Source organism: Petromyzon marinus, chromosome 3 (assembly GCF_048934315.1).
Source record: "Petromyzon marinus isolate PM22_M1 ecotype Great Lakes invasive population chromosome 3, UKy_Petmar_22M1.pri1.0, whole genome shotgun sequence".
Taxonomy (NCBI): Eukaryota; Metazoa; Chordata; class Hyperoartia; order Petromyzontiformes; family Petromyzontidae; genus Petromyzon; species Petromyzon marinus.
The window spans coordinates 24,923,304-24,949,091 of record NC_133669.1 but is presented as its reverse complement, the minus strand read 5'-3'; the positions used below and the strand labels follow the sequence as shown (position 1 = coordinate 24,949,091).

Below are 25,788 nucleotides of genomic sequence, written 5' to 3'. Positions count from 1 at the left end.
TCCGTTGTCATTTTTGTTGCAATTACTTTCGGAATTGTCATGAATATCGCTATAAAACTTGCATGAGACTGCTTTGAGGTTAACACGAGGAGGAGGGGGGATGTACTTTAAAGGGGGGGGTGGAATCAAGGGTAAAGCAATTTGTGTGCAAGCCTTTAACAATTCGTGCCCAGCACAGGTTAGGATTTGTCATAATTTGGCGTTTCGATTCATTGACCAATCACGTATTTTCTCAGTAGCTTGATTTTGTGCACGTGGTTATTTCAATCTATGCATTGTTATTACCCCGATGCTACGCAGTTGGGCACATGTACAATGAAGGTTAATTTCAAGCGATGAGGCAAACGGACTGCCAGAGGGAATTTTATGTTCTAAAGTAACAGCACTGATTTGGTGTGGCTGGACATGACCAACGTTTTAACTTGGCCTGTGATGATCAGAATATAGCGTCATCCCAGAATCGTGGAACCATTAGTGATCTTTTGGCAAATCAACTCTTGCGCCTGGCTGACGTTTCTTCCTTGTCTCTGGGCCCAGCAGGATGGCACTGGCAAGCCTCTGGTTATCTGCTCTGCTGTAACTCCTGTGTATTCCACCAATTGCCTCATTCGCATGCAAGGAGCAATTCCTTTTGACATCTTTGAGCCAGTAGGTATTCGGCATTCCTTTTGCAGATGCCAAGCTCTACAGGACAGTTATTTTAAACCCCATCCATGGTACTGTAGTGCATTCACCCTGGATGATTGTAGGGATGGGGAGGTGTTGATTTGCCTCCTGGTTATTCCATGAATTGTCCAAGAAATTACACTTGGAAGGTTTTTTTTTTGTCAGCCATGATCTATCCGCTTGGAAGAAGGCCTCTCCAAATGAACATCAGGCTCGTGATGCCACTAGGTCCAGCACACGAGTCGTTCCATACAAAATATCAAAGTAGAGCAGTACTACACCCCTGAATAATGCACTTCAAAAATACTGGCTTATGGGATATGACTAGCTGAACGGACAAATGCAAAGTAGGGTTTTTATTCAAAACAAAACTTTATATTAATGGCAGGTAATTCCACTGATTAAAATAGATTTTTTTTTACTTTCAATTGCCAACTGGTTTTCCAAAAGGACCTCCCGAGTTTCATTTGATCATGTTTATCCTGGTCCGCCTTCAAAAACTGCCCCAGCTGCGATGGTGGTATTTTTACATTTGTGTATTGTCACGCAGTGCCACCAGTGGCCCGCTGGCCTTTCAATGAAGAACACTGCACGAGGGCGAGAGAACGCTTCGGGGAACTGAACTTGCGGCAATCCAAGCTAATAAGAAACCTATGTTGGCTTGGGCAGGACACGTCATCACGAGAAAGGGACGGGAGTCCAGAACAATACGGAGTGGCAGCCAAGGAATGAAACGGGTCCGCGTGTACACGGAGTGATGAGACGAGTCTCCTGGGAGGAGTGTTGCATCGTGGAGTTTGTGGTTGCGATTTAGGGAATCCTTAGTCGAGCGGGGCACTGACCGTGGCTGATGATGAATCATGAAGTCGGCGCATTGTATATAATCACGTAAACGACGTGGCAAGCGATGAATATGTATTTAGTTGTGGGGTAATTAGCATTTGATAGCCGTTGCATCAATTATGTGAATAATGAGGCGTGTCGGCAGTTACCCCCGATCCTCGATTCGACGAAGCATCACGGTACGACTGTAGGCTGCATTTCTCGCGTGATTGACACCACCGTTCCTCTGGTGGCCTTTTAGTGCGGCCATCGACATTACACAAATGGTGAAAACACCCCCCCCACCATCATCGTCGTGCTGCTGTCAAACCCCCAATGGCTTCAAATGGCGATGTCTCTCTGGTGAAAGTAGCCGCCTCTCGGAACACTCGGCAGGAACATTGAATTAGGCGGCCTCGTTCTGTCTCAATGGATCGTCATCTATTCTTACTCGCGGTCGATTTGACTCGAGCAGAATCGATTTTTGCGATAATCGATAAACCAATTAATCGCTGCGTTCTGGTTCATCACATTACAGGTTGCGTCACTTGGTGGCGCTGCTGCTGCTGGCAGTGGTGGACACAAATAAAGACTCAACACATTCAACAAACACACTGGTCCTAAACACATGTAATAGGCGACGTTTCGGGCAATGACCCTTAATCGCACCTCACTCGCGTGTATGCTGTGTCAACCCATAAACATGTGCTCTAGTTATTGCGCGTGTGTACTGGCACATTGTGTGCTGTGAAGACGGCCCATTACCCGAAACGTCGCATACATTTGCCATGTGGTTTAAATACAGCCACGTGGTGACGTCGACCCGAGACGACGCGCCGACGTCACGCAACGCTCAGGCAACCTGCGCCAATCGGCGCTTGTGTTGTCGGCATCGACGTCATCACGCAGGGGCTCGGCCGCCTTGCGTGATGACGTCACGAGCGCCCCTCTTCCCCACCCCCCCTTCCATGTCAGCAGCATTCGAGACGTGATGCATTCGAGGGCTTGCGAAAAAGTTACTGAAAGCAACCAAATCAGTTGTTAGTCAATGACCCGCTGCGCCGCCCGCCTGACCCACACCCGCCGCTTTTCATCACAGGTTTGGCCACCTTTAATTGCCTCCATCTCCGCGTTTCACTTTTCCCCGCCGCCACCCATCCCCTGGTTCAAGCGTCTCGCCGCCTCGGAATCCCGGCGCGTCTCTTTGGGCCGGCCGGCCGGCCTGGCGAGCCCGAGGCTCCTCGCCGGGGTAGGCCTTGAATGTCAGCGGGTCGCCTCGGCTCAGGCGGCGTTCCTCGTGCTCGTTGGGGCTGGCGAACACGAGGCAGTCGCCATCCTGTCCGCTAGGCACGGGTGGCGCTCCGCGTTGCCGCTCGCCTTCGTCGCTTTTCATTGACGGCCGGGCCGCCTCTCGCGGACGAAAAGTTTCTGGGTTTTTTTTTTTTTAAAACTCGCGCCGTTCTGATGGGCTTAGTTTTGGTTCTATGAGCGTCGGGGCTTTCGCCAAATCGAGCTGTGTTAATGGCCTGGAGCCTGTCTGTCGTGTTCGGTGCGGTGGTCGAGTGAGACTTGTGTCCAGAACTGGCGCGGCTGTGTTGTACTGCGTCGGTGTGTGGCGTTAAAACATCGGCAGAGGGTGAGAACAAGACGGTCCGTGCGTAGATACTGGCCACGAGCCGTGTCAACCTTCATAGAGGCATTCGCTAAAACAATACTTTCATCGACGGTCTACGGTGGCTATGTGGCGGGTCTTTGTATTGTCACTGTATATCAGTCATTTTGTATGTGACGGGGAGCGGTGGTGCAGTGGTTAACGCATCCGTTTTCGGACCGCTGCTCGCATCAATTGGCGAGCGAGTCTTGGAACTCGGTCTGCTCGTTATTGGGTACCTGGTGCGGTGTGTCAACATCGACACAGCTGGCCATACAAGCCCCTGCGTGCGCCCTGCATCCCTTAATAGGTAACTTGCCAACAACATTTCCCCCCCAACAGTCTGTTCAGGCAATACGGCGGGGGGGGGGGGTCTTTGTCTTTGTACTTGGTGGTTTGCTCACTGAACTACAAACCCGGCCGGCTACAAAATTTCGATTCCAAAGCACCGTCGGTGGCAAGTGGAATATAAACCAAACCTTTGGCTCCCCTAAGTCTACTCGGCCTTAAATGAGTATCGGGTGCTCGACGCGAACATCATCACTGGAGAGATAAAATAAGTCGGGCATGATCTTGGCCACCATCCCCTGCTGTGTTTGTGCTGCGTTTAATAGGTGCTCGCTAACAGCAGTTTCTCATGAACTGAGTCGATTTGTTAGCTGCACCCAATAGGTAATAATACATGTAGCCAAAAGCCATTGATAACGCTTCTATAGTTTTGTGGGAGAGCTAAAGATTACAATCCTCACCCAGGGGTTTCAAGTTCAGCTGACACGTGTTGTTGGTTTAATCGCTAATTGTCATGCAGGGTGCAAAGTGTAATGCGCTGCTACAGTTGGGCTCTTGCTAAACCTGTTCTCCCCAAGTAGGGGTGTGAATGTATAATGCGCTGGAAAGTACGAGAGAATGTTTCCGCACTCACTGCCCTCGTCCCACCAAATGTTACGTCTTCGGGGAAACCTACTTTTTTTTTTAACAGGACTAATCGATAATCATTTTTATTACCCCTATTTTGTACCCGTATACCAGGCAGGGGGAGCGTGATGGCATCGGCACCCTCCCGGGGAACGGGGCCCCCCTACATCGCGTTGTCACTGCTTCATGGCGACGAGGAGACGGAGGATGAGGAAGGAGGTGAAGACGAGGATGGCAGTGCCACCGAGGACGACCGACTGCTCAGCATGCAGCGTGGGCATCACTATTTCACCGGCAGCATCTCGTTACCTCTCGTGTCAATGCTTACATCACCAGTGGCACACACCGTTCATCGCTGACATTGTTTTTCATCTCATACCTCCGTGTTGTAGGTTTTGTTCTCCCCCTGCCTCTGTTTAATATGCAAAACTCATTTTCCTGCGTCCTGATCAGCCCCTCTATTGTTGCCGTAGCCTTCCCCTATTGTATAGCTCGTGGGAGTAGCAGTGGCGCAGTTGTTAACGTTGGTGTGCTATGGACCTGGTTACAGTGGTCTATTCCTGGTCATGGCTAACATCAGTGACGAGTGCTATCTGAACTGTTCTTGGATCCCCACTACACGATCCAGCACAGACCAACGTGGTGAATTACGTCCATACAACAACCCCCCATGACTGACATGATGTAGGGAACCCTTCATCCACCAGTGAATTAACAAAGGGCTGAAACGAATAGAAATAATGATCGTACAGCTTAATAACAATTGCAATTAGCTATCACGCGAATCATCAGTTTACTATGTTTTATATATTGCCCCTACATGATGAGCGTCATGTTTCCATCATCATAATGGCCTGCATCTCCAGTACTATATTACCATCGGCATCACCATTGCTATTCTGCACTACAGAGACAATTCTTTACCAACCACGAAAGCAAGAACTGCACATAACCACTGGCACCAACATTATTACTGTCGTCCTTGATCTAAAGCTGCCTTCACATTGTGCAACATCTGCTAAGCTGTGTGAATACAGAATGTTACGTTTTATTCACTATTTCCACAAGCTATGTATGTTGCACTTCTTTCCCACCGTACGTAGCCAACTACTCATCGGAGGTCTGGATTTCATTTAGGCTTTTTTCTTCTTATACAAATATGCTGTCTTATTCTTGGTTCTTTCGGTAAAGTCACGTTGAAGGGAAACAATACATATATATTTTATTATTTTATTGTTTCCCTTCAACGTGACCTTACCGAAAGAACCAAGAATGTGAATCACTGCAGTCACGAAAGCTTTAAATCAAAAATATGCTGTCTGTGTGTTTCCTATGTTGGTCTGTTTGCATGTACACCATGTACATGTGAACCATTTCTACACCTGGTGTGTTACAATTATGCGTTGCAATTGTTGTGCCAATGAAAAAAATTGCAACCTGCATGTTTAAATGTCGCAGTGTTCTCTATGTAAAGTTTTTTTTGTCTAAATGAAGTATGTGGGAAAGTGATCTTTTCAGAATTCACATGTCGGCTATTTCCACTCCAGTGCATGACACCTATACTTGTCTTGGAAAGCTCTGTTGCATTAGTCCCATGTGGTGGCTGCTGTACGTCTTTAAGATAGTTATCTTAAATGAGCATTTACAAATTGTGATGGTCAATAATTGTGCATAATTCACAATTCAAAGTGGTTTCCCACTTGGCTACTCATCTGTGTATATCCCTGAATCTGTGCCAACAATTCAATTTTCCTATGGCATAGGTGAGCATAAATAGAATCAGTGACCAATGCATGAAATACCTATGTTTATTTTCTCTTAATTGACCGTACATATCAAGGGAGACTTAGATCCATTAAAAAACAAACTGATTTGTATCACTTCCAATCATATCGATATACAGGTACATTGTGTACTCTGGTTAACTTGCCACGACTCGGCACTCCATTGCATGTGCGCGTGTGGAAGCCTTCACCCAGCAGTGAATTGACAAACGGCGACACTTTCTTCCGAATTGCATGCGCACGATCATTGTGGCAATGCAGAGGCATTCGTGACGCTGCCCTTGATTGAGAGGGACTCGTACAGATGGCCTTGACTAAGTGGGCACGTGTGGCGCAGCATTGGTGTGGTCGTGTGGTTGGCATGGGCCCTGGTTGGAAAGAAATTACCGTAAATGCCACCCCTACCCAACCCCGTCCAACTTCTAAGTGTTCCACGCGTATGGTCCTCTTCGACCCGATGTCGCTTCTGCCGTAGTCGCACCGCCTCAACGCTATGGCTCTGCCACTGGCGAGAATAGGAATGCAGTCGCGGACCCCGAGTCACAAAGCGGCTGTAACTGGAACAAAACCAGAGCGTACAGTCCTTCTACACAGGGGGCAGAGCTCCGATCACTCAGCCTGGGAGGTGGGAGGGTGGTCTTGGGTGCTGCTCTATGACATCACCAGCCCTTATCATTGGAAGAGAGCCTGAGAGAGAGGGGGGGGAGAGTCGGGATCGAGGGAGAGGCAAGAAGAGAGAGAGAGAGCGAGCGAGGAACCCCGGGTAGCGGGGTAGCGCAGCGTGGCACGGCGGGCATGGCGTCCTCCTCGGGGAGCCCGTGTGTCGAGGACGAGGGCCCGCGGCTGCACGGGGACGGGGAGGCCTTGCCCCTGGGGCCCGTGAGGATGCACGGTGTGTCCCTGTGTGTGCTGGTCTGTATCCGACTCGTGTCACACTGTCTTATTGTAGGAGAGAGGGGTGGGGGGAGGCAGTAGCGTAGTGGTTAGCGCACTGCGCTTAATGAGTCGTGGTGAACCGTTTGTTGGTGCGACTCGGTTTGGATATCCCGGCAAGTGGTCGTCGCATCATTGCTGATCTGTGCCGCCTCTGGGTCCACTCGGTGTTTTAACTGGAAAGCGTGTTGCGCAATGTGCGTGCATCGTCAATGGAGAGATAAAGGCGGCCGTGAGGCGATCACCCGGTGCGATTTCGGCCTTAATAGGTGCTCGCTAACAGCACTCACCCCTTCAGTGTGGGCTATTTTGTCCGTGTCTGTACGTGACCTCCGTGTGTCCGTAACGCCCCCGGTACACCTGCTGATGTTTAGCCTCTATGTGTGTGTGTATATATATGTTTTAAATTTCTACCGGTCGTGGGCCTCCCCTAGGTCGAGCCAGCCTTAAATGAGATGCAGTCTGTGAACATCAGCAGTAGGGAGACGAAGGCGGCCGGGCGTGATGCTGGCTACACAATTCCCTTGTGCGTCATGCCGGCCTTTTTTCACCCGCTCGCTTGACAGCACTTGCCCCGAGTCTCGGATGCCTACACGGGACGTCTTTGTCTTTGTTGCTCATCTGTGCTTTTTGTGCATCTGGTTTGTACCGCGTGCACGTTTCTGTGCATATGCGTTTCCGTATGTTGTGTCTCGGGGTTTGCGTCTGTTATCTGTGTGCATGTCTGGGTTTTTTGTTTCCGTAACCCTCTGGGTTATGTCCGCGTTTCTGTACACACGTTTACGCATGCCAACGTGTGTACAGTACATTAACATAACCCCCCTTTACTATGCGGATTATTGATCGTCAGTCATGCGTGTCATCTTCCTTGGATGTGCTGTCAATTTGGTAAATGCTTACATTTACTCAATTACGTTTAAAATAGTGTACAGCGTCAATGGAACGAATCTGCCACAACGTATTTATTTAATCTGGAACGTACATAATGTTACACCCTGTGTGTGTGCACAACAGCGGAGAGTATCTTGCGTGGACTTTTTTTCTGGTGAAAATTGTAAATGTCACCGAGTTATGACTACGCTCGCCTGTATTGTGATTTCTGCAAACACAAATACTGCACTGTATAATGTTCATCAGCACGCATTCCTGTGCGCAATACCACATCAACATATGGACACTGCCGTGTTTGTATTCCTGCATCATGCGTGTACGCAGATAATGAACTGCTGCAGTTTGTAATGCGTATGTATGCTCTTGTGAACCCATGCGTGTACACAGCTCTGTGTACGTGTTTGTGTTCATTTGTTGGTGCAAGTCAATCGATTTGTACTGTTTACGTGGATATTTGCATCCTGTGTACTTACACCTACCTGCCTGTTCCAGCGTACATGCCTCGATATACTTCCATACATGATCTCGTATGCTTGCATGTATATGTATACATACCTGCATGTGTACCGGTTTTTGTACATATATTTGGCAATCCACTGTTGTGTGAGGTTATCTCCAAGCTGCATCGGTTATGGAATATTGTTTGACTATACTTCACCACGCCGGTCAGTGCGGGTTGGTGATGGGAAGGCGCCCAGGACGAGTTCAGGTATCACTCGCTATCGATGCTAGCTGTGGCCAGGAATCCAACTCAGATTGCTGGGGTTTATAGCGTGGTGTGCAAAACACCGTGCCACTGGTAATGCCTCACACATGTATTTGTTTGTGCGACCAGGGATGTGGAATGGCCGGACAGATCCCTCGGATGATCCCCCTCCACCTGGCCTCGGGCTCTACGGAGACTTCCACACCATCGATTGGGTCCGCGAGAAGGCCCGCGACCGCCACCGCCACCGCAAGGCACGCTTGCACGACATCACCAAACAAGCGTCATTCGCTAGTGGTGTCACCGTGACACTTGTGCCAGGCTAGGTGCAGTTTGAGGTTGCGTGAATTGTCAAAGGCTTGCCTCCCGACAGGTCACGGGAAACGCACAAGGTCACGGGGGATGCCACTGCATGACACGTAAGACCGGCCTGTGTGTGAAGCAGGGGACACGCTGCTTACACCACCCACAGCACGGCAGTTGTGCGACATTGCACTCCGTGTTGCAGGGCCAGCCCTGAAGGCTAGGGGGCGAGAGCGCCTGGAGCGGCGCAGGGGTTACAGGGGGCCATGGCACTCCGGAATCACCATGGAGGGCTAGGGGCCGGAGCTCCCGGGGGTGGGGCGCCCAAATAGGGGGCTGGGGGACCCCAGGACCGGTTCCAGATGCCTCGGGAAGGTTCGAGAAGGGAGGCGTGCCTAGGGGCGGAGGAAGCCCCGGGACCGAGGATATATGCCGGATCCCTGAACGGGTCCGCTGGTTGTTCCTCACCTTAAGACATGAAGACGTCCTCCTGAAGAAGAAGCTGAAGACAAGACCTGGACTCGAGTCGGGGTCCCAGCTTGACAGCCTTCCCCAGTTGTGTTCGGGCTAGTTAGCCCGGATGGATTACCTCCCTAGGTTACCTGGTGGAAGGGGCAGCTACTACCCCTTTGTGTTAGGGTACATTGTTGTAATAAACGTGTTGCCTCCAGAGACGCCTCGCTCTCCATTTATACCCACTACACAAGTAATAGTGAGCACAAGGTGTCTAAACGAGACAGAAGGTTATAATCATCAGATCATCATCCTTTACCTTTGCTGTGCTGGAAGAAGGTTTCCCGGTGCTAATGCCATCCCCTATGTTCCGTGATACCGCAGAGCATCGAATGCGCATGATCTCTTATCTTATCGCTCTGTTTCCATGGTGGCCATTCTCACATATGCGTTCTCTCATTTGGCTGCCTTTCCATCACTTGTCATGCCCATGGCTATAATTCTGTGGATGTATCATTCCAAAGCCCATTTATTTGATGGTCAATATAATATTTTGATTTAAAGCTTTCGTGACTGCAGGGATTCATATTCTTGGTTCTTTCGGTAAAGTGACTTTACCGAAAGAACCAAGAATATGGTCAATATAATACTTTGTACTTTTCCATGATGCACATGAGTGTGCATCTTACCATACTTGGTGAAAAAAAAATTAAACTTGCCTTCAGGCACATTAGTGCGCTGTTGTTTGGTTATCATTTTTTGTTACCAAATTGTTTGTAATGTAATAATAAAAGCAGCAAGTAAGTTTTAGGATACAGTTAACAATATTGCATAATGTTTTAGATATATCTACGCGTATGCCGAATCATGTGATTCATAAATATTTTTTTTGGGTTTGGCCATGCAATTATCTGGCCAAATTTGTATCACCAGACCCTCCCCTAACCGACACAGCCAAGCAAATGAAATTGTCATGTGTACAAGCGTTTAACGTGCCTCTTGATATTATTTTAGGTCACTGATAAGTTGAAGAAAAATTATGAGAAATGTTTTTATGAAGTCAGAAAACCATGTCACCAGATCCAGCTTATTAAACAGGTATCATGACATCCCAGGAACAACCAATCAGATTTTAACTAATATTAGCATTATAAATGCATTCTAAATTATATACAATTTATCTGAGCCAACGATTAACCACATATAGATTATTCATTTTAGCCACTCATGTTAATACTATCATGTATTAGAATAGCATTATGTTACCAGAATGTTAAACAAAGTTTTAGAAATGTTATCGTCATTGAGAATTATTGAATGCATCACCTACTTCTTAGTCATATATTTCTGAGCCACACTTAATAATTTCTTAAAATAAATATTCTACACCTACGCCCAATAAAGTGTGTTTTTGCGAGATTGAGGTAAATTGATCGCTATCGGGGGTTTCGGTGTGTATGTCGTGTTGGTGTGTGGCGCCGTGGCACGCCGCTGCGGTTTGTGGGGCAGATCTCGAGCAAGAAGAAGGACTCGCGGTGGGACTACGTGAAGTGGGTGCTGGACTCCTGGTCGGGGTGGCTCGTGGTGACGCTCACGGGGCTCGCCGCTGGTACGGTGGGCGGCTCCTGCATGCACACACACACGCACACGGCTGGGCCTCTGTGCACGTCCGTGTTAAAATTATTGGAGCATTAGTAAAATGAAACGTAATACCTGATGCGGACGGCCCTTTTGTCAAACCAATGCCGAACGTACGTATGTAGAACTTCTTTTGCACCATACGTAGTCAACAGTGCTAATCCGGAGGTGCGGGGGAAGGACAACAAATTTAACACAAAGCAGTTGTAAAGAAATAAACTAATGAGGAATTTCTCGCGCCATGCGGGTCATGGTGGTTATTTGGCATTACTTTGCCAAAAAACGAGGTGCAGTTTTGTGAAGATGGGGAGCGTAGACATGGGAGCATAGAAGTACCGTGCAATGATGGATACGGCAGCACTGTCCTTTACTGATCATCATATAGCCACGCAGCCTATAAACAACCTGCTGTACACTGTGGTCATCTAGCCAAGCGCTACGATGCTTAGCTTGTGAGATCTAACAAAAATGGACACATGCCGTTTGATTTAGTTATGGTCAAATTTTTCCGTGGAAAATTCGAATCAACTTTGAATAACGCTTGGTTAGAATTGATGTCGTGTCTCCGTGTCCAAATCGTTGTTGGGGGTGGCACTCATCTTAATTGGATGTTCTGAGCCCATGCTGGAAATGTCTAATTTTAATTGCAGGGACCATTAAACACTGGTGGTTGAGTGCTCACAAGTGGTACTCGTTTCATCGACCCCAGTGGGATCACGGACCAAGTCAACCCCGTGACTTTGATTTGAAATTCACAACCTTCGTATTGTGAATTCTGGCAGAGAGCCATTATTGAACCTACAGTAGTTAATCCTTACTAAAGAATTAGCTACTGGAAGGGAGGGAGGGGGAGGTGTGGGGCGTAAGTATCCGTGTGGCTCCGTCCGCGCTGATATTCACGCGTCGTCACCGCTGTGTAGGTGCGATTGCGGGTCTGATCGACATCGCGGCCGACTGGATGTCAGACCTGAAGGAGGGGGTGTGCCTCACGGGCCTGTGGCTCAACCGCGAGCAGTGCTGCTGGGGCTCCAATGAGACAACGTTCGAAGACCGGTACACCTGCCCGCTCTGGAAGAACTGGGCCGACTTCGTCATCGGCCAGCCCGACGTGAGTAGGAGTCGGGGAATAATGCCGGGGGCGATGAGTTATGATAGCAATGACTTGCTTACCCAGAAAATCCACACTGAGTGTACATTCTTTTTCAGGAGGGACTTCCATTGGAATGTTTGGTAAGCACCAAATGACAGTGTGTTTTAGCTCTGGGAGGGAGCCACATAAAACCCATTCGGAACACGAGGAGAACATACTAACTACACACAGAAAGGCGTTCGGTAACACTTGTTGCCGTGCCGCCTGTGGTGAGGTAGTTTATTAATAAGGTTGTGAAATAAATAAATGAATGGTAAGGTACTGATGTGGGAAGATGGTGGGGTGACAAGGTGATGAGAGTACGGGGATGAAGAATTTGTTTTTCATCTCCTTCCCACAGGGGCCTGGCTCCTACATCCTCAACTACATCATGTTCACGCTGGTGGCTCTGGCCTTTGCAGGCTTAGCCGTGACGCTCGTGCGGGAGTTCGCCCCCTACGCCTGCGGCTCTGGCATCCCTGAGGCAAGAGCTCTCCCTGCAAGCTCTCTCTCTCTCTATCTCCCACTCACTCGCAGCCCTGTGTACTCTATTGTGCACTCATTAATGTGTACTCTCTTCTGCACACTCACACTCTCGTCCCTGTATACTCTGCTGTGCACTCACTTGTACTTTCTTCCTTGTGCTCACACTCCACTTTTGCACACTCAGCTTTGCACACTCTGATCCAATCAAGCTTTACCATGTCTGCCCATACACTCGGTAGTCCCGCACACGTTTGCAGTCGTGAGTTCATTGTTTCCTGCCTCTGGCTAAATCTGATCCAGGTGTGGTCATACGTAATTCTTTATCATCGCTTTAAGGCAGGGGTTGGAACGTTACATACTTTTGTAAAAATCCCAAACCAAGTGGGCTGTCAGCAGGAGGTAGTACAGGAAATGGGTTGTGAGTCTTAAGTGTGATCCCCTTGTGTGTGTGGGTTGTCTTAGCATACTTTGGTTTCCTCTCACATTGAATTCAAAATATTTATCGATTAATTTGGTTAAAGATATCAATGCAGGACCCTCCTGAAAAAGGGGTCTTGGAACGGATTGATTCATTTCTAAATAAATGAACTACATTATAATTATAATCTCCTATCCAGCTGCTTGCTCATATACGCGTACAACCTTTTTGTCTTTCTCCTGCTGGATGAGGGCGTCCGCATGCTATACTCGCCGTGGAAGTTATTTTGACCCCATTTTACCACGCTGGTCAGTGGGGGTCAGTGAAGGCGGGGAGCATTGAAGTACAGTGCAACAACGGATTTTTGCTGCACGGCCCTCTGCCACCCACAGCGTATCCCACGAATGTCCGTAATTGCGCACGTACATTACGCCGTCGCAGATCAAGACGATCTTGAGCGGCTTCATCATCCGCGGGTACCTGGGAAAGTGGACGCTGCTGGTGAAGACGGTGACGCTGGTGCTGGCCGTGTCCTCGGGCTTAAACCTGGGAAAGGAGGGTCCCCTGGTGCACGTCGCCTGCTGCTGCGGAAACATCTTTAGCTACCTGTTCCCCAAGTACCGCACCAACGAGGCCAAGAAGAGAGAGGTGAGGAGGGACATAGAACGGGTGAGGCGAGCGGGAGCCGGCAACATGTGGATGCCAGCACTCGAGGATTAAAGGGGCCATTGGGTGACGGCATCCTTGTTGGTGATTTTCTCCTCCTTGCTTAAGGTGCTGTCTGCGGCATCTGCAGCCGGGGTGTCGGTGGCATTTGGGGCTCCAATTGGAGGAGTCCTCTTCAGCTTGGAGGAGGTAACAGCACTCACGCAGATGAGAATGTGTGTCAACACACAAATCCAAACAAACATATATATGTATGTGATCGCAGAGCGCAAATAATAAGTTCCCACGTTTAGTCTTCAGTTTTAAACGACTACGCTTATGCATGTGCACAGATGAACACTTTTACTCGATAAGAACCAATAAGCCAGAATCACACCGTCGAAGAACTGCTGTAACTGAGGCATAGGAGTAGTCTCCACGAGGTGGTATCCACACTTACAGTCTCCACGAGTCTGGTGACCGAAGCGAATACCGACCACCAGATGGTTAGATATGGTTAGGGTAGATCTTGGAGGTGACGTGTCAACTGTGCAGCTGCTGCGGGATATGGCAGAGGGTAGAAAGCACTTGAGGTAGCGTGGTGGCATCAACGGCTTTGGCCGTGATGACGTCAATATAACATCATGGCCAAAGCTGTGCATCTTGAGAAAAGCTTCACGTGGTGAATCTGTAATGAGTGGACCGCCGTTGTAACTCGTTCCCAGGTGAGCTACTACTTCCCCATGAAAACGCTGTGGCGTTCGTTCTTCGCGGCGCTGGTGGCAGCGTTCGTGCTGCGGGCCATCAACCCATTTGGGAACAGCCGCCTGGTCCTGTTCTACGTGGAATACCACACGCCATGGTACCTGTTCGAGCTGGTGCCTTTCATTGCGCTCGGCGTGTTCGGGGGCCTCTGGGGCGCAGCCTTCATCAAACTCAACATCGCCTGGTGCCGGCGCCGCAAAACCACGGGCCTGGGCCGCTATCCTGTCGCCGAGGTAATCGCCGACCCTCGCCCCCGACCGATCCCAATGCTCTCAATGTCATCGCTTGACCCAAAAAATGTTGACTCCCGGCAACGAGTTCATACCTCACGCTGGCTTCAGCACGTAACCTACGGCACCAACTCTGACTGCTCACCCGACGGTGACTCTAAACAATCGACTTCTCCCTAGGTGCCAGTCATAAAGCTCCAGTCTAGAAGAATATTACTTATCTTAAAATCGTCAAAGAATAAGCGATTGTAACCAGTCCTTGAAGTGCATTCCATATAATTTCGACACATAAAGCTGCTGGATAAGCAATTTATCTGGAGCCCTGATTGTAAATCTTGAGTTCCTTAAGCTGCCTGGCAAGAGATGTGACCCATGGCGTATTTTTACTCGTATAAGGACATGGTTTTTCAAACTTTGACGCAGCACGGTTGCTCCTGATTCACACTTGGACAAGGATGACCACATCTCCAAGATCTTCAGCAGTGGTGTTAGCTACAGGACATTGCAGGGTGGGGATGTGCAAACTAATGAGCAAAAACAAAAATGATTGACACGAAACTGTTGCCAAAAACTTCCTGCAAAGAGGGTAAACTGTAAATTGTGCGTAAACACTCATCGAAAACAATGTTAAGAAAATCCCGTCACATATGTATGTAAATAAAAAGTACATATACAGTGTCTTACGTAATGGCACCCAGTTGCAGCATTTGCAATTGTGGCGGAGGTTCTAAGCGGCGTCGTGATTTCTTCGTGGCTTGTGCTGCCCAGGTGTTGGTGGTGACGGCGGTGACGGCCATCATCTCCTACCCCAACCCTTACACGCGCATGAACACCAGCCAGCTCATCTCGGAGCTGTTCACCGACTGTGGGCCACTCAAGTCGTCGCCGCTCTGCGACTATGTCTCACTGGCTTCCAATGATTCGGTGGAACCGGGCGCCGGCGGGGACGATGTCCCGGACCGGCCCGCCGGCCCCGACGTCTATACGGCGCTTTGGCAGCTCGCCATGGCACTCGCCACCAAGATCCCGCTCACCGTTCTCACCTTTGGCATGAAGGTCCCGTCACGGCTCTCGTCGTGTCAGCCCCATCCTGCTGCCTTCATCCTAATCTCTTCCTTTACCAACCTCCATCTGTCCCTCAATTTGGTATCTCCTTTACATCCCTTTTCTGCTTTCCACCTCCCGCTTTACATCCTCTCTCATTGTCAATGGTTTTCCCTTGTGTTCCCACCTACATCCATCACTTTGTTGTGTTTAAAGGAATAGGCGTTTAACAAATTGTTAATCAATGCTTTTACCTTCGTATGGCAGGTGGAATGTTGATTTTATTTAATCCAATCCAAGGAGGCTATATGGATCGCAGCGACACTTATAATCAATTAAGATCAATTTATATATAACATTGTACAAGTGAAAATGTATTAATTTACGCACTTAAATATGCTGACATTACCTTAACGCTAATGCATTGAACTAGATAGTGCAAAATAAATATTGAAAAATGAAACAACCAACACATTTTGTGTTCTTGCAACAAATTACGTGACCTCCAGTCATGACAATCGAATAGCCGAATAAGAATCAGAATATTTCTGCTGAAGGAATCCGATGAGCCATCAAGCTCTTTTTCGCAGATGTCCAGTAAGGAGTGTCACGCCCCAGCTACGGAGAGAGGCGAGTCTTTGGAGCTGTGATCACAGAGTGGGCGTTGGGTGTCGTGTCACAGGTGCCGTCCGGCTTATTCATCCCGAGCATGGCGGTGGGCGCAGTGGCCGGCCGGCTGCTGGGAGTGTGCGTGGAACAGCTGGCCGTTCAGCACCGCGACTGGATCTTCTTCCGCGGCTGGTGCCACGCGGGGGCCGACTGCATCACGCCCGGACTCTACGCCATGGTGGGCGCCGCTGCCTGCCTGGGTAACCACAACCGCACAGCCGCATCCTAACCTAGGGGTGGGGGGGACGGAGCCAATTGCTCGTGGGCCCGATACGGATACCGCTGATGACTTTGTTTTTGTTCGGCCCGCAACCACGTGAAGCCCACCGCCTATTGACGACCCGCAAACGACATCTAATGCCTCTCTGCGAGCATCTTGGCTGCGCTAAGTGGGTATGAGAGGGGACGGTATTTATCATTTTTATCACGCTCGGTCACTTTTTTCCACTGCAAGCGCGTCTTTTTTGCTCGGTCAACATGCAGATTCAAGTCGATGTTGTCATCATGAAGACTGCACTGTGTGTTGTTGTGCGTGTGCGCACATGGTTAACTAACATCGCATGAGTGCAGTAAAAATGAGCCCGCATTATTTTGTTATTGAATAAATAGAAGTTATGTGCCTGATAAAGTCCTAATCTTCCCTCAGTAAGTTTTGAGTTAAGTTTATTTTATTTCTAAAGGAAAGGGTTCCCCCATCTCTGCTCCAAACCGTAAAGAAGGTGCCACGGCTGGATCGCCGCTCGCGATGGTGGCATCTCGCGCTTTGTGTTCCTCTTTGGACGCGCAGGAGGCGTGACGCGCATGACCGTGTCACTGGTGGTGATCATGTTTGAGCTGACGGGCGGGCTGGAGTACATCGTGCCCCTCATGGCGGCTGTCATGACCAGCAAGTGGGTGGGCGACGCGTTTGGACGCGAAGGCATCTACGGCGCCCACATCCGCCTCAACGGATACCCCTTCCTGGATGCCAAAGCACGTGCCGTTCAGGGGATGCAGCGCAGCTACACTGAACCAATGAGAACCGCAACGTTAAATTACTTGTGTGCATATAGGCAGGGCAGGTGTATCTTATGTATGACAATCTGGGGGATCAATGGTCAAATCAGCTCCAGGGCAGGTCCTGGTGTCAAGGACACGGGTTCACATTCGCTGTTCTGCCACTACGTAATCCAGCAGATGTTGTTGCTTGGACCCGGCATGCATGCACCCAAGATGTGTGGTGGCACCAATTATGGGCAGTGTGTTGGTAATTACATGCCCATGTACCACGCAAAAATCTAGCAGTCTGACGACCATTATTGTTGAGCTGATCTGGCCCATGTCTTCCAATCACTCCTGCCAAAGTACTCGTGCCGTCACTGCCACTTATTGACAAATTACAGTTTTTATAGGCTATTGTGTCGGAAGTGCTGGCATAGATATTGGCATGCTGCACAACAATCATCATGAGCCAGAGTACAATACTGGCCATGTCTGTGTATGTCATGTTGACGAATATCAAGTTTATAACCCTGTGTTGTGTTCCCTCGTCTTTGTCCCCAGGAGTCGGAGGGGGCTCCCTGCTGGGCACGTGACGTTATGCGTCCGCGTGGAGACTCGGCCACCCTGGTGACGCTGCGCTCCGAGGGCATGACCCTCCGCGAGGTACCGCACTGCTGTTGGTCGCACGGCCCTTACAGCGTGGCCCTGATGGCCTGACCCTTACCCTCACGGCCCTTACCGTGCGGCTCGCAGCTGCTTGCCTTCCGAGATTTTACGAGATGATCTGGCCACCCTCAATGGTGTGGTCTGCGTAATTGGTTAAGATGTGGTTGGGCAAATTGAAGGTGAGCAGTGATGCTGTGTATTCACATTGCGGAGGTGGCAATAGGATTTATTGAATATTAAGTGGCGACGTGCTCTTGTGGTTTTGTTACGAGGTGGAGGAGGTGGTGACGAGGTGTCGGCACACGGCGTTCCCCGTGATGACGGGCGCCCAGTCGCCACGTTTGGTTGGCATGGTGCTGCGCTGCGACATCATGATCGCCATCGGTGAGAGGCTCCATGGAAACAATCACATAAATCTGCATATATTAACCCGCAAACGTCCTGTTTGCCTGTGAGCCATATGCGTTCGAATGTGTTTGATTTATTTATAGGCTTATGCTGTAACCACATTGTGAATAATACATGACCCTTGGGGAACTTCACAAGAGGTTGACAGTGACTTGTAAGCAGTATGGCAAAAATACAATAATAGTTAACACATCTCTAGCATCTTAAATGACTATTGCAGTCTTGTACTTTATAACAGTAACATTCACAATTGCTGTCATTGCATTAAAACTTAGTGTTAACCATTGTCCTTAATTTTACAAGTTTACAGCATGATGTATCCTTTTTTTTCAAACTGAAACCTGAATAATCGTACTCCACAAAGGCAGTTTCTATGCTATTAACCTACTGGCAGACTACACATTTGCAGGCCGGTGCTGTGTACACCTTGTGCTACGTAAGGACAGTTGCCATTGGGTGTCCCCTTGGCCAAACTGCCGCAGAGCAGTGGAAGGGTTGCGATGAGGTGTGATGGAAGGCGCTTTGACATGTTGGAAGCATTTAGGTGGCCAATGAATACAAATCCTTTACTCGTGTGCAGAGTCTGCACGCAAGAAGCAGCCCGGATTGTCCGATAACTGCATGGTGAGCTTCGGAGGGAGTGGGAGGTCTGGCTCTGAGAGCACCGAGGTGGCCGAGGGGTCTGGTAGTGGTGGTGATGGCGTCACGGGAGCAACCCTGTGCCTGCGCTCCATTCTGGACGTCAGCCCGTTCACGCTGACTGACCAGACACCCATGGAGATTGTCATAGACATCTTCCGCAAGATGGGCCTCCGGCAGTGTCTCATCACTCACCACGGGTGAGGGATACACTGACATTCGCACACAAAGCAAATAAAACACACATCCTCATTCGCCGCTGACTAAAATCATCCGGAATATATACAATCTTGTCGGGTCTAAGAAGCTTTGCATGGTTGAACCTAGATTAAGCTTGGATGGACGACCACCATACAAAACCACGTTGTTGTAGGTGTCTAAGGGGCCACGTGGTGGTCAGCAGAGAGCAGCCAAGAAAATCCACAGTACTGTATTTATATCATTCCACACCTATACTCATCACCTTCACAAACCCACACATACCAGCATGGATAAGCGTGGTCAAATAACCCCCACGACCGTCATGGCATGGGTAGGCCCTCATCCAGCAGTAATTGACAAGGGGGCTGTATGTGTACATGCATATCTCCTTTTGGGGTAAAGTGCTATCAGAGAGTAGTTACTGTGGCCAGGACATCATGTACAGTGGTGGTGGAGGCAGGACCACGGTTGGCTTCCACACAATGCATAAGGCACTCAAGCTAAGTTGACCTTGAGATAGACTAATGGCAGGTACACACATCCCTTGGCATACTTGTCAAGGGCTGTAAATTGTGCACAATGACATTGGGGTCGGAGTACAGTTTGCTAACCACGTACACCTCCTCACACGCGCAACACACCCACAAAGCAAACACACAACCTTACGAACAGACTCTACATTATTTGGGATTAATAATTGCTTGTGAAATGGCAATTATGACATTATGATAACATGATATCATTCCAGCTATGGCTCGTGGTGATTGTAATGTGTCGGTGCGATTCTGCAGGCGGCTCCTGGGCATCATCACGAAGAAGGACCTCCTGCGTCACCAGGCGCACGCCTCCAATATTGACCCGCCATCTCGCCTCTTCGACTAGCCCCCGGCAACTGAGCTGGGACCAGCCATTACTTGTATTGCTCACTGTCATTAGCCCGTGACGAGTCACAGTCTGCTGTGACTAATACAGTTAGTAGCTCTCACTGACAATGTTGAGTGGTTTATGGCCATGCCAAGCTGTGAATAATAATTGGTAAATGACTAGATATTACCAATTATGTCTAGCCATACCAGGCATTACTTACATTGTTAGCTATGATTGATTGTGAGTAGCCATGGTGGGATATGACTGATGGACTAATGATGGGGAGTGATGTTTTTAGATGTCTATATTTGGCATACGTTTATGTATGCTTTGTTAATGCCGATGGCGAGTGCAATGCTGATGGTGACGAGAGTAGCCGTGAGTGTGCGTGGTGCGTGTTTTCTACGTACAGGAGTGAAAGCCGGGGATCTCCCCGCGGGTTTATTTATGCCGGCGTTTAATTTAACCTCGCGTGTTCTGATCGTGCAGCATTTGTGAAGGGCGTGATTTTTGTCAAAGTTGTAGTTTTTCCTGGAGGCCGTGTCTTTGCATCCCAGTTCCCTGGAGTTGGCTGCCTCGGCTCCGAAGGAGCACAGCAAGCGGAAACATGATGCCTAATACAGAGACGCATTTAACTTGTTATTTTAATTGCCGTTTTAAAATTTCTCCTGCCATATGGCTGTCTGACTTTAGCGTATGGAACAAAGCTATTCATTACTTAACCCCATTGAGGTGACGATTTTGAGTTGGCATGATTGCGTCGCCTAGACCCAACTGGTGGCACATAGGGTTATCATTACATTAAAACATAAGAAACAACGTATTGAAGGCATTGCCTTACAATATACCATCATTTGTGCTTGAAAACGATGAAGCAATGGATAAAATCGAAGTATTGTACGGTTAACCTAGCAGAGAATGGATGAACTGCTGTGGGACCAAGGCTTAATTGATATTAAAATACCAGTGGAGAACGTTGGGAGTAGTAGGTATAAGTAGAAAAAAAAAGTTAATGCTTAGAAAAATAATGACACTACGGCCTTCTCATCCTTGTTTAGGAATTAAATGATCTAATGATGGTACGTGGAGAATGGTTGGATACATTTGTCTAGTGCCTGTAGAGGTGCCTAGAGGAATTGTTGCCGTGAAATGAAGCCTCGTGCAGAACGTTGGTGCACATCGCTACATTCGTAACTGTCCTTATGGGAATCCCATCTTCTCCAGGGACAAACACAAAGTTCCTGCAGATTCCCACTACAAAAGGATGCACTCTTTAGCTAAATATTTTCACATCCCTGGGGACTCATAACAGTGAAACTCACTGTGCACATGCGCACACTTCTTTCAGACATTCATGTGGGCTGCCACACAAATGAGATAAACGTTCACACCCTGGTTGTCGCTTCTGAGAGGTGCTTCTAAGGGCACGTCTAGGCTGACCATGGCATTGTTTTGTCAAACATTAAAATTGAAACCTGAATTGCTGATGTTTCGATCACTTGTGTGTTCCTCTTCATGCTTTTCCGTGGCAAAACTGCCTACCTATGAACAAATGTATATGTTAAGCTTATTTCACACCATACGTAGCCAACCGTGCTAATTGGGGTGCCAATTAGGACGGTATGCAGGTCGTTGGTTTCATCTCGAACCTGACATAGAACTTGTATGTTTTACCAGTGGTCGCGTGGATTTTTCTCCGAGTCCTCTGGTTTTCCCCTCCACATTTCGAAACATTGGTAGAGTATGTGGCTGCTGGAACTTTCCACAATCCACTTAATTGGGCAATCATTTGTGGCCTGGTAGCTTCTGAAAAATAACTACATAGCTCAGTGGGCCTTACCTGGTGAAATGTTTTTTTTGTAATATTAAAAGATGCCCTCCAGTCTTTTCATTTCTCGGAAGCCAAGCTGGAATTGGGCCTATTCAGTATGTGGATGAGGGACCTCAAGCACTTCCCCGGTGTATTGTACACGTAGTGGGCTAGGTGATGGCAGTGCTGAGTGTCAACCCTTGGTATGCGACAGGTTTTTTTTCTGACGTCCATTCTCACAAGTCTATGCACTTTTATTCTACCAGGCGAAGGTCCCACTGAGCGAAATACTGTAGATCCAATCATGGTATTGACCAAATATACCAATGCAGGACACTCCTTTATGATGACGTTAAAGTCTGAGCTTTCCTAGAAACAGCATACATTTTTAAAATTAAAATTACTCCGACTCCGATACCAACTTTTCGTTACTTTAGTCATGACGGTAATAGGCAGACTTGGCACGAATGATTGAAACTTAAAATGTATGAATGTCCTTCCCAAAAAAAACATTGATACGGCGCTAGTTTTTGTACGGAACTAATCCAGGGGTGAACATTCTCTCCATTGCTATGCCTTAGGGACGAGTCTATCCACAGTATATAAGTTCCGAAACTGTACAATTTAAAAAAAAACCTCGGAGGGACGTTGGCCTGTCATCCCCCAAAACGCAATATGAACTCGCAGCCCGAGGAGACGTACTGTGCAGACAACAATGATCTAAAATCTCACCCACCAGGTGTCGGTGTTGGTCCATGAACACCGGGGCACTCTGAACCCGTCCGCGGCGCGCAGGGCCCACAACGTGCGGCGCCTGCGGCCAATCGCGCGCGCCCGTTGCTCACCACGTGCGCGCTCGCAGCCAATCGTCGGCGCTCGCTGTCCGGACGTAGTAAGATGGCGTCGCTGTGAGTTCACTTTAGGCGCCGGAGGTCCCGAGATAGGCGAGAGAGCGAGGGGAGATCATCGACATCCATTGCCATCGCCACCCACTAAGCCCGACATGGAGCAGTCGCTGGAGACCATGCTGCGGGAGAAGCGCCAGGCTTCGACCGGCGCCGGACGACCCGACCTGGAGTCGCTACGCGGCGCCGCCGAGACGGACAAGCAGTGGCGGGCGAGGCGCGAGTTCTTGTCGCGACACGCGGACGCCTTCCCGGCCGAGGAGCTCGACCACCTCGTGTCCCTCTCGATGGTCTGGGCAAACAACGTCTTCATGGGATGCAGGTGCGATGGCCTCGGGATCTGGGGTGACGGGGACACGGGGTGTATTATAGGCAAGGCTTGGGGACGCGGGTTCGTGTAATCTCGAGAAGAGTTTTTTTTGGAGATGGACGCTCAATGTCTGCCAGCTTTTCCTCTTGGCACACCGCGATGCCCCCGAGCTGAGCTAGGTCCGCTCCCAGATTCCATCCCGCCACGCTCGTCTTTGTCTTCCTCTTGGTTGGTGGTGGTGGTGGCGGCCTAATGCTGGTGTTGGTCTAAGAGCTGCGTTGTGCGAGACTGATCGTGATGGCCTGGTGCTGGGTTTTGAATTGGTGGTGCTCAGTGCTGGATTAAGCTAGTGCGGGGCCTGTAGCATGTGCTATAAAGGAGCCCCTAAATAGACAAAAACATACATTTTTAACTTGCGCAGTAAAGTAATTGTATTTTTTTTAATTTGCTATGCAGCCAGACAATACGACAAATCGATAACTTTAAACACCCAGTCGTTAATAAAAGTCGAAGGCAGTATAGTACTATAGTAATAGAGCAAGGACAGAATCACTAAACTGGAATTGATAGCTTGAAAGCATTTAGCGCGGCGCCTTGGAATGTGCGGGGCCCGTAGCTACTACACGTGCAGCAGCAGCTACTACACGTGCAGCAGCAGCTACTACACGTGCAGCAGCAGCTACTACACGTGCAGCAGCAGCTACTACACGTGCAGCAGCAGCTACTACACGTGCAGCAGCAGCTACTACACGTGCAGCAGCAGCTACTACACGTGCAGCAGCAGCTACTACACGTGCAGCAGCAGCTACTACACGTGCAGCAGCAGCTACTACACGTGCAGCAGCAGCTACTACACGTGCAGCAGCAGCTACTACACGTGCAGCAGCAGCTACTACACGTGCAGCAGCAGCTACTACACGTGCAGCAGCAGCTACTACACGTGCAGCAGCAGCTACTACACGTGCAGCAGCAGCTACTACACGTGCAGCAGCAGCTACTACACGTGCAGCAGCAGCTACTACACGTGCAGCAGCAGCTACTACACGTGCAGCAGCAGCTACTACACGTGCAGCAGCAGCTACTACACGTGCAGCAGCAGCTACTACACGTGCAGCAGCAGCTACTACACGTGCAGCAGCAGCTACTACACGTGCAGCAGCAGCTACTACACGTGCAGCAGCAGCTACTACACGTGCAGCAGCAGCTACTACACGTGCAGCAGCAGCTACTACACGTGCAGCAGCAGCTACTAAGAGAGTCCGGCACTGGTGGTGCTGGGTAACGAGGACTGGCGAGGATTGAGCCACGGGAGGAGGCCGTGAATAAGTGGTGGTGATTAGACGATAATGAGCTGTGAGTGGCGCTCGAAGTTAACATTCCTGTACATCACTTCACCAAAACCAATGGTGAGCGTGTGTTGTCTGGCGGCTTGCATAAAACACCACTTTCACATTATGGTGATGACAATTTAAAGGCTCAACCGGCCACTTGGACTCTTCTCGGGGCTGTACCTGTACTTTATTATATTTGGGAGATATTTGGAGAAAGTTGCATTGCTCCTCGGATTATTTTAGGATAAATAAATATTCTAGTAACGATGTAGACATTTCAAATACGGACGTACAGTATAACATGTCTGCCAATTCTAAAGTTTTGCAAGAAGTCGGAGATAAAATGTGGCTGTCGAGTTTTAATCACATACTCGTGTGGTCAAAGCTTTATATGTATTGTTACAGCTGGAAATGGTCAGAGTGTTGTCTTGTTTCTACAATTAAACATTATTATGTACGCATCTTGGATTATTTAAGGGTTGCTGTTGTGGCTGGGTTTGATTGTAGCCGCACAGAGTTGTAAACTAATAAGCAAAACAATGTAATGTAGTTAGTGTATGATGATGATGTTGATTTTTGGTCATGGTGGTGGATGTTGATGGTGTTGGGTGTAGGTACAGCGCGGAGTTGATGGAGCGCGTTGGAGAGATGGCGGCAGGCGTGCACGTGGAGGATGCTCCAATCTTCACCACCAGGGATGAAATCATGGCCAAGCAGGTAGGCCCTGAGCAGGGAGTGCAGCACGCAGGGCCACTTAGGGGGTGGAGGGTGCGACCGTGTATGAAGCGGTGAACACCCCCAGAGTTAAGACAGTCTGCTGTTATCACTTAACAATAATCATAAACTCATTTGTGTTTTTTTTTCCAGAAAAAATGAAGAACTCATGCGTCGAGTGATCCACAATCACCTACTGCTAGATATTGCTGTGCACGATCATTACACACGTGAACTTGAGCTCTGTGGATTCAAGTTTCAACACGGGATTGCATATAAAATGGAGTGTTGTGTATGCCTTTTGTAATTAAATGTACTTTTTGATGTTTCATTGCCTTATTCTTTTTTTAGACTATTTAAATGATAACATACATTCCCATTTTCGAAGTTGAATGGCAATAAAAATGTTTTGCATTTTGTTAGTTGTCTTACACAAAACTTACTGAGTGCCTACACTGCCTTTAACAATACTTATACAGTAAGCTGACGTTTCAAGCAATGGGCCTTCTTTAGAGCATTTTTCCAACTTTTCAGGTCAAGATGTGAGAAACTGCTTCACAGCCATTGCCCAAAACGTTATATCTGTGATAAGGCGTTTTTAGAGCTCATACGCAGATTACAAATATTCATATGGTTAAATAAAAATGCTATAAGTTGGATGGTTAGGACACGTTGCCCGAAGTCGTGATGAACGATAGTCAAGAATAAAGACGGTAGCAGCCAAGGGAGGAACGCATCTGTGAGGATAATGCTGAGATGGAGTGATACAATCAGCTTGTGTTGGGGTGGATCATTACATTGCAAGTTC

The 25,788-nt window shown here is 48.7% G+C and overlaps 2 protein-coding genes across 7 annotated transcripts; both read left to right on the top strand.

The window, feature by feature from the left end:
* Positions 1 to 2,425: 2,425 nt before the first annotated feature.
* On the top strand, positions 2,426 to 21,390 carry LOC116957796 (H(+)/Cl(-) exchange transporter 3-like). Of its 6 annotated transcripts, none has more exons than XM_076053357.1 (16): positions 2,426 to 2,587; positions 4,169 to 4,273; positions 8,498 to 8,622; positions 10,634 to 10,733; positions 11,683 to 11,870; positions 12,253 to 12,375; positions 13,237 to 13,443; positions 13,570 to 13,650; positions 14,166 to 14,438; positions 15,204 to 15,491; positions 16,162 to 16,348; positions 16,936 to 17,120; positions 17,691 to 17,792; positions 18,068 to 18,179; positions 18,784 to 19,042; positions 19,835 to 21,390. In XM_076053357.1, the coding sequence occupies exons 2-16, from the start codon at positions 4,183 to 4,185 to the stop codon at positions 19,923 to 19,925; spliced, it is 2,412 nt and encodes an 803-aa protein (XP_075909472.1). In that variant the 5' UTR covers positions 2,426 to 2,587; positions 4,169 to 4,182; the 3' UTR covers positions 19,926 to 21,390. The 6 variants fall into 6 exon arrangements, with proteins under 6 accessions (XP_075909472.1, XP_032836063.1, XP_032836079.1 ...); XM_032980172.2 differs by having other exon boundaries at positions 4,169 to 4,327; XM_032980188.2 differs by lacking the exon at positions 2,426 to 2,587 and adding an exon at positions 2,605 to 2,737 and having other exon boundaries at positions 4,169 to 4,327.
* Positions 21,391 to 22,527: 1,137 nt separating this feature from the next.
* LOC116957827 (CDKN2AIP N-terminal-like protein) lies at positions 22,528 to 25,398 on the top strand. The gene is made up of 3 exons (XM_032980229.2): positions 22,528 to 22,947; positions 24,881 to 24,983; positions 25,134 to 25,398. The coding sequence occupies exons 1-3, from the start codon at positions 22,724 to 22,726 to the stop codon at positions 25,140 to 25,142; spliced, it is 336 nt and encodes a 111-aa protein (XP_032836120.1). The 5' UTR covers positions 22,528 to 22,723; the 3' UTR covers positions 25,143 to 25,398.
* Positions 25,399 to 25,788: the final 390 nt, after the last annotated feature.

Excerpts from the sequence above, each read along its gene's own strand:
- LOC116957796 (XM_032980172.2), top strand. The coding sequence starts at position 4,183 with ATGGCATCGGCACCCTCCCGGGGAACGGGGCCCCCCTACATCGCGTTG. Across the intron at positions 13,444-13,569 it reads ACGAGGCCAAGAAGAGAGAG|GTGCTGTCTGCGGCATCTGC; the intron begins GTGAGGAGGGAC and ends TCCTTGCTTAAG. Across the intron at positions 17,121-17,690 it reads ACCCCTTCCTGGATGCCAAA|GAGTCGGAGGGGGCTCCCTG; the intron begins GCACGTGCCGTT and ends CTTTGTCCCCAG.
- LOC116957827 (XM_032980229.2), top strand. The coding sequence starts at position 22,724 with ATGGAGCAGTCGCTGGAGACCATGCTGCGGGAGAAGCGCCAGGCTTCG. Across the intron at positions 22,948-24,880 it reads AACGTCTTCATGGGATGCAG|GTACAGCGCGGAGTTGATGG; the intron begins GTGCGATGGCCT and ends TGTTGGGTGTAG.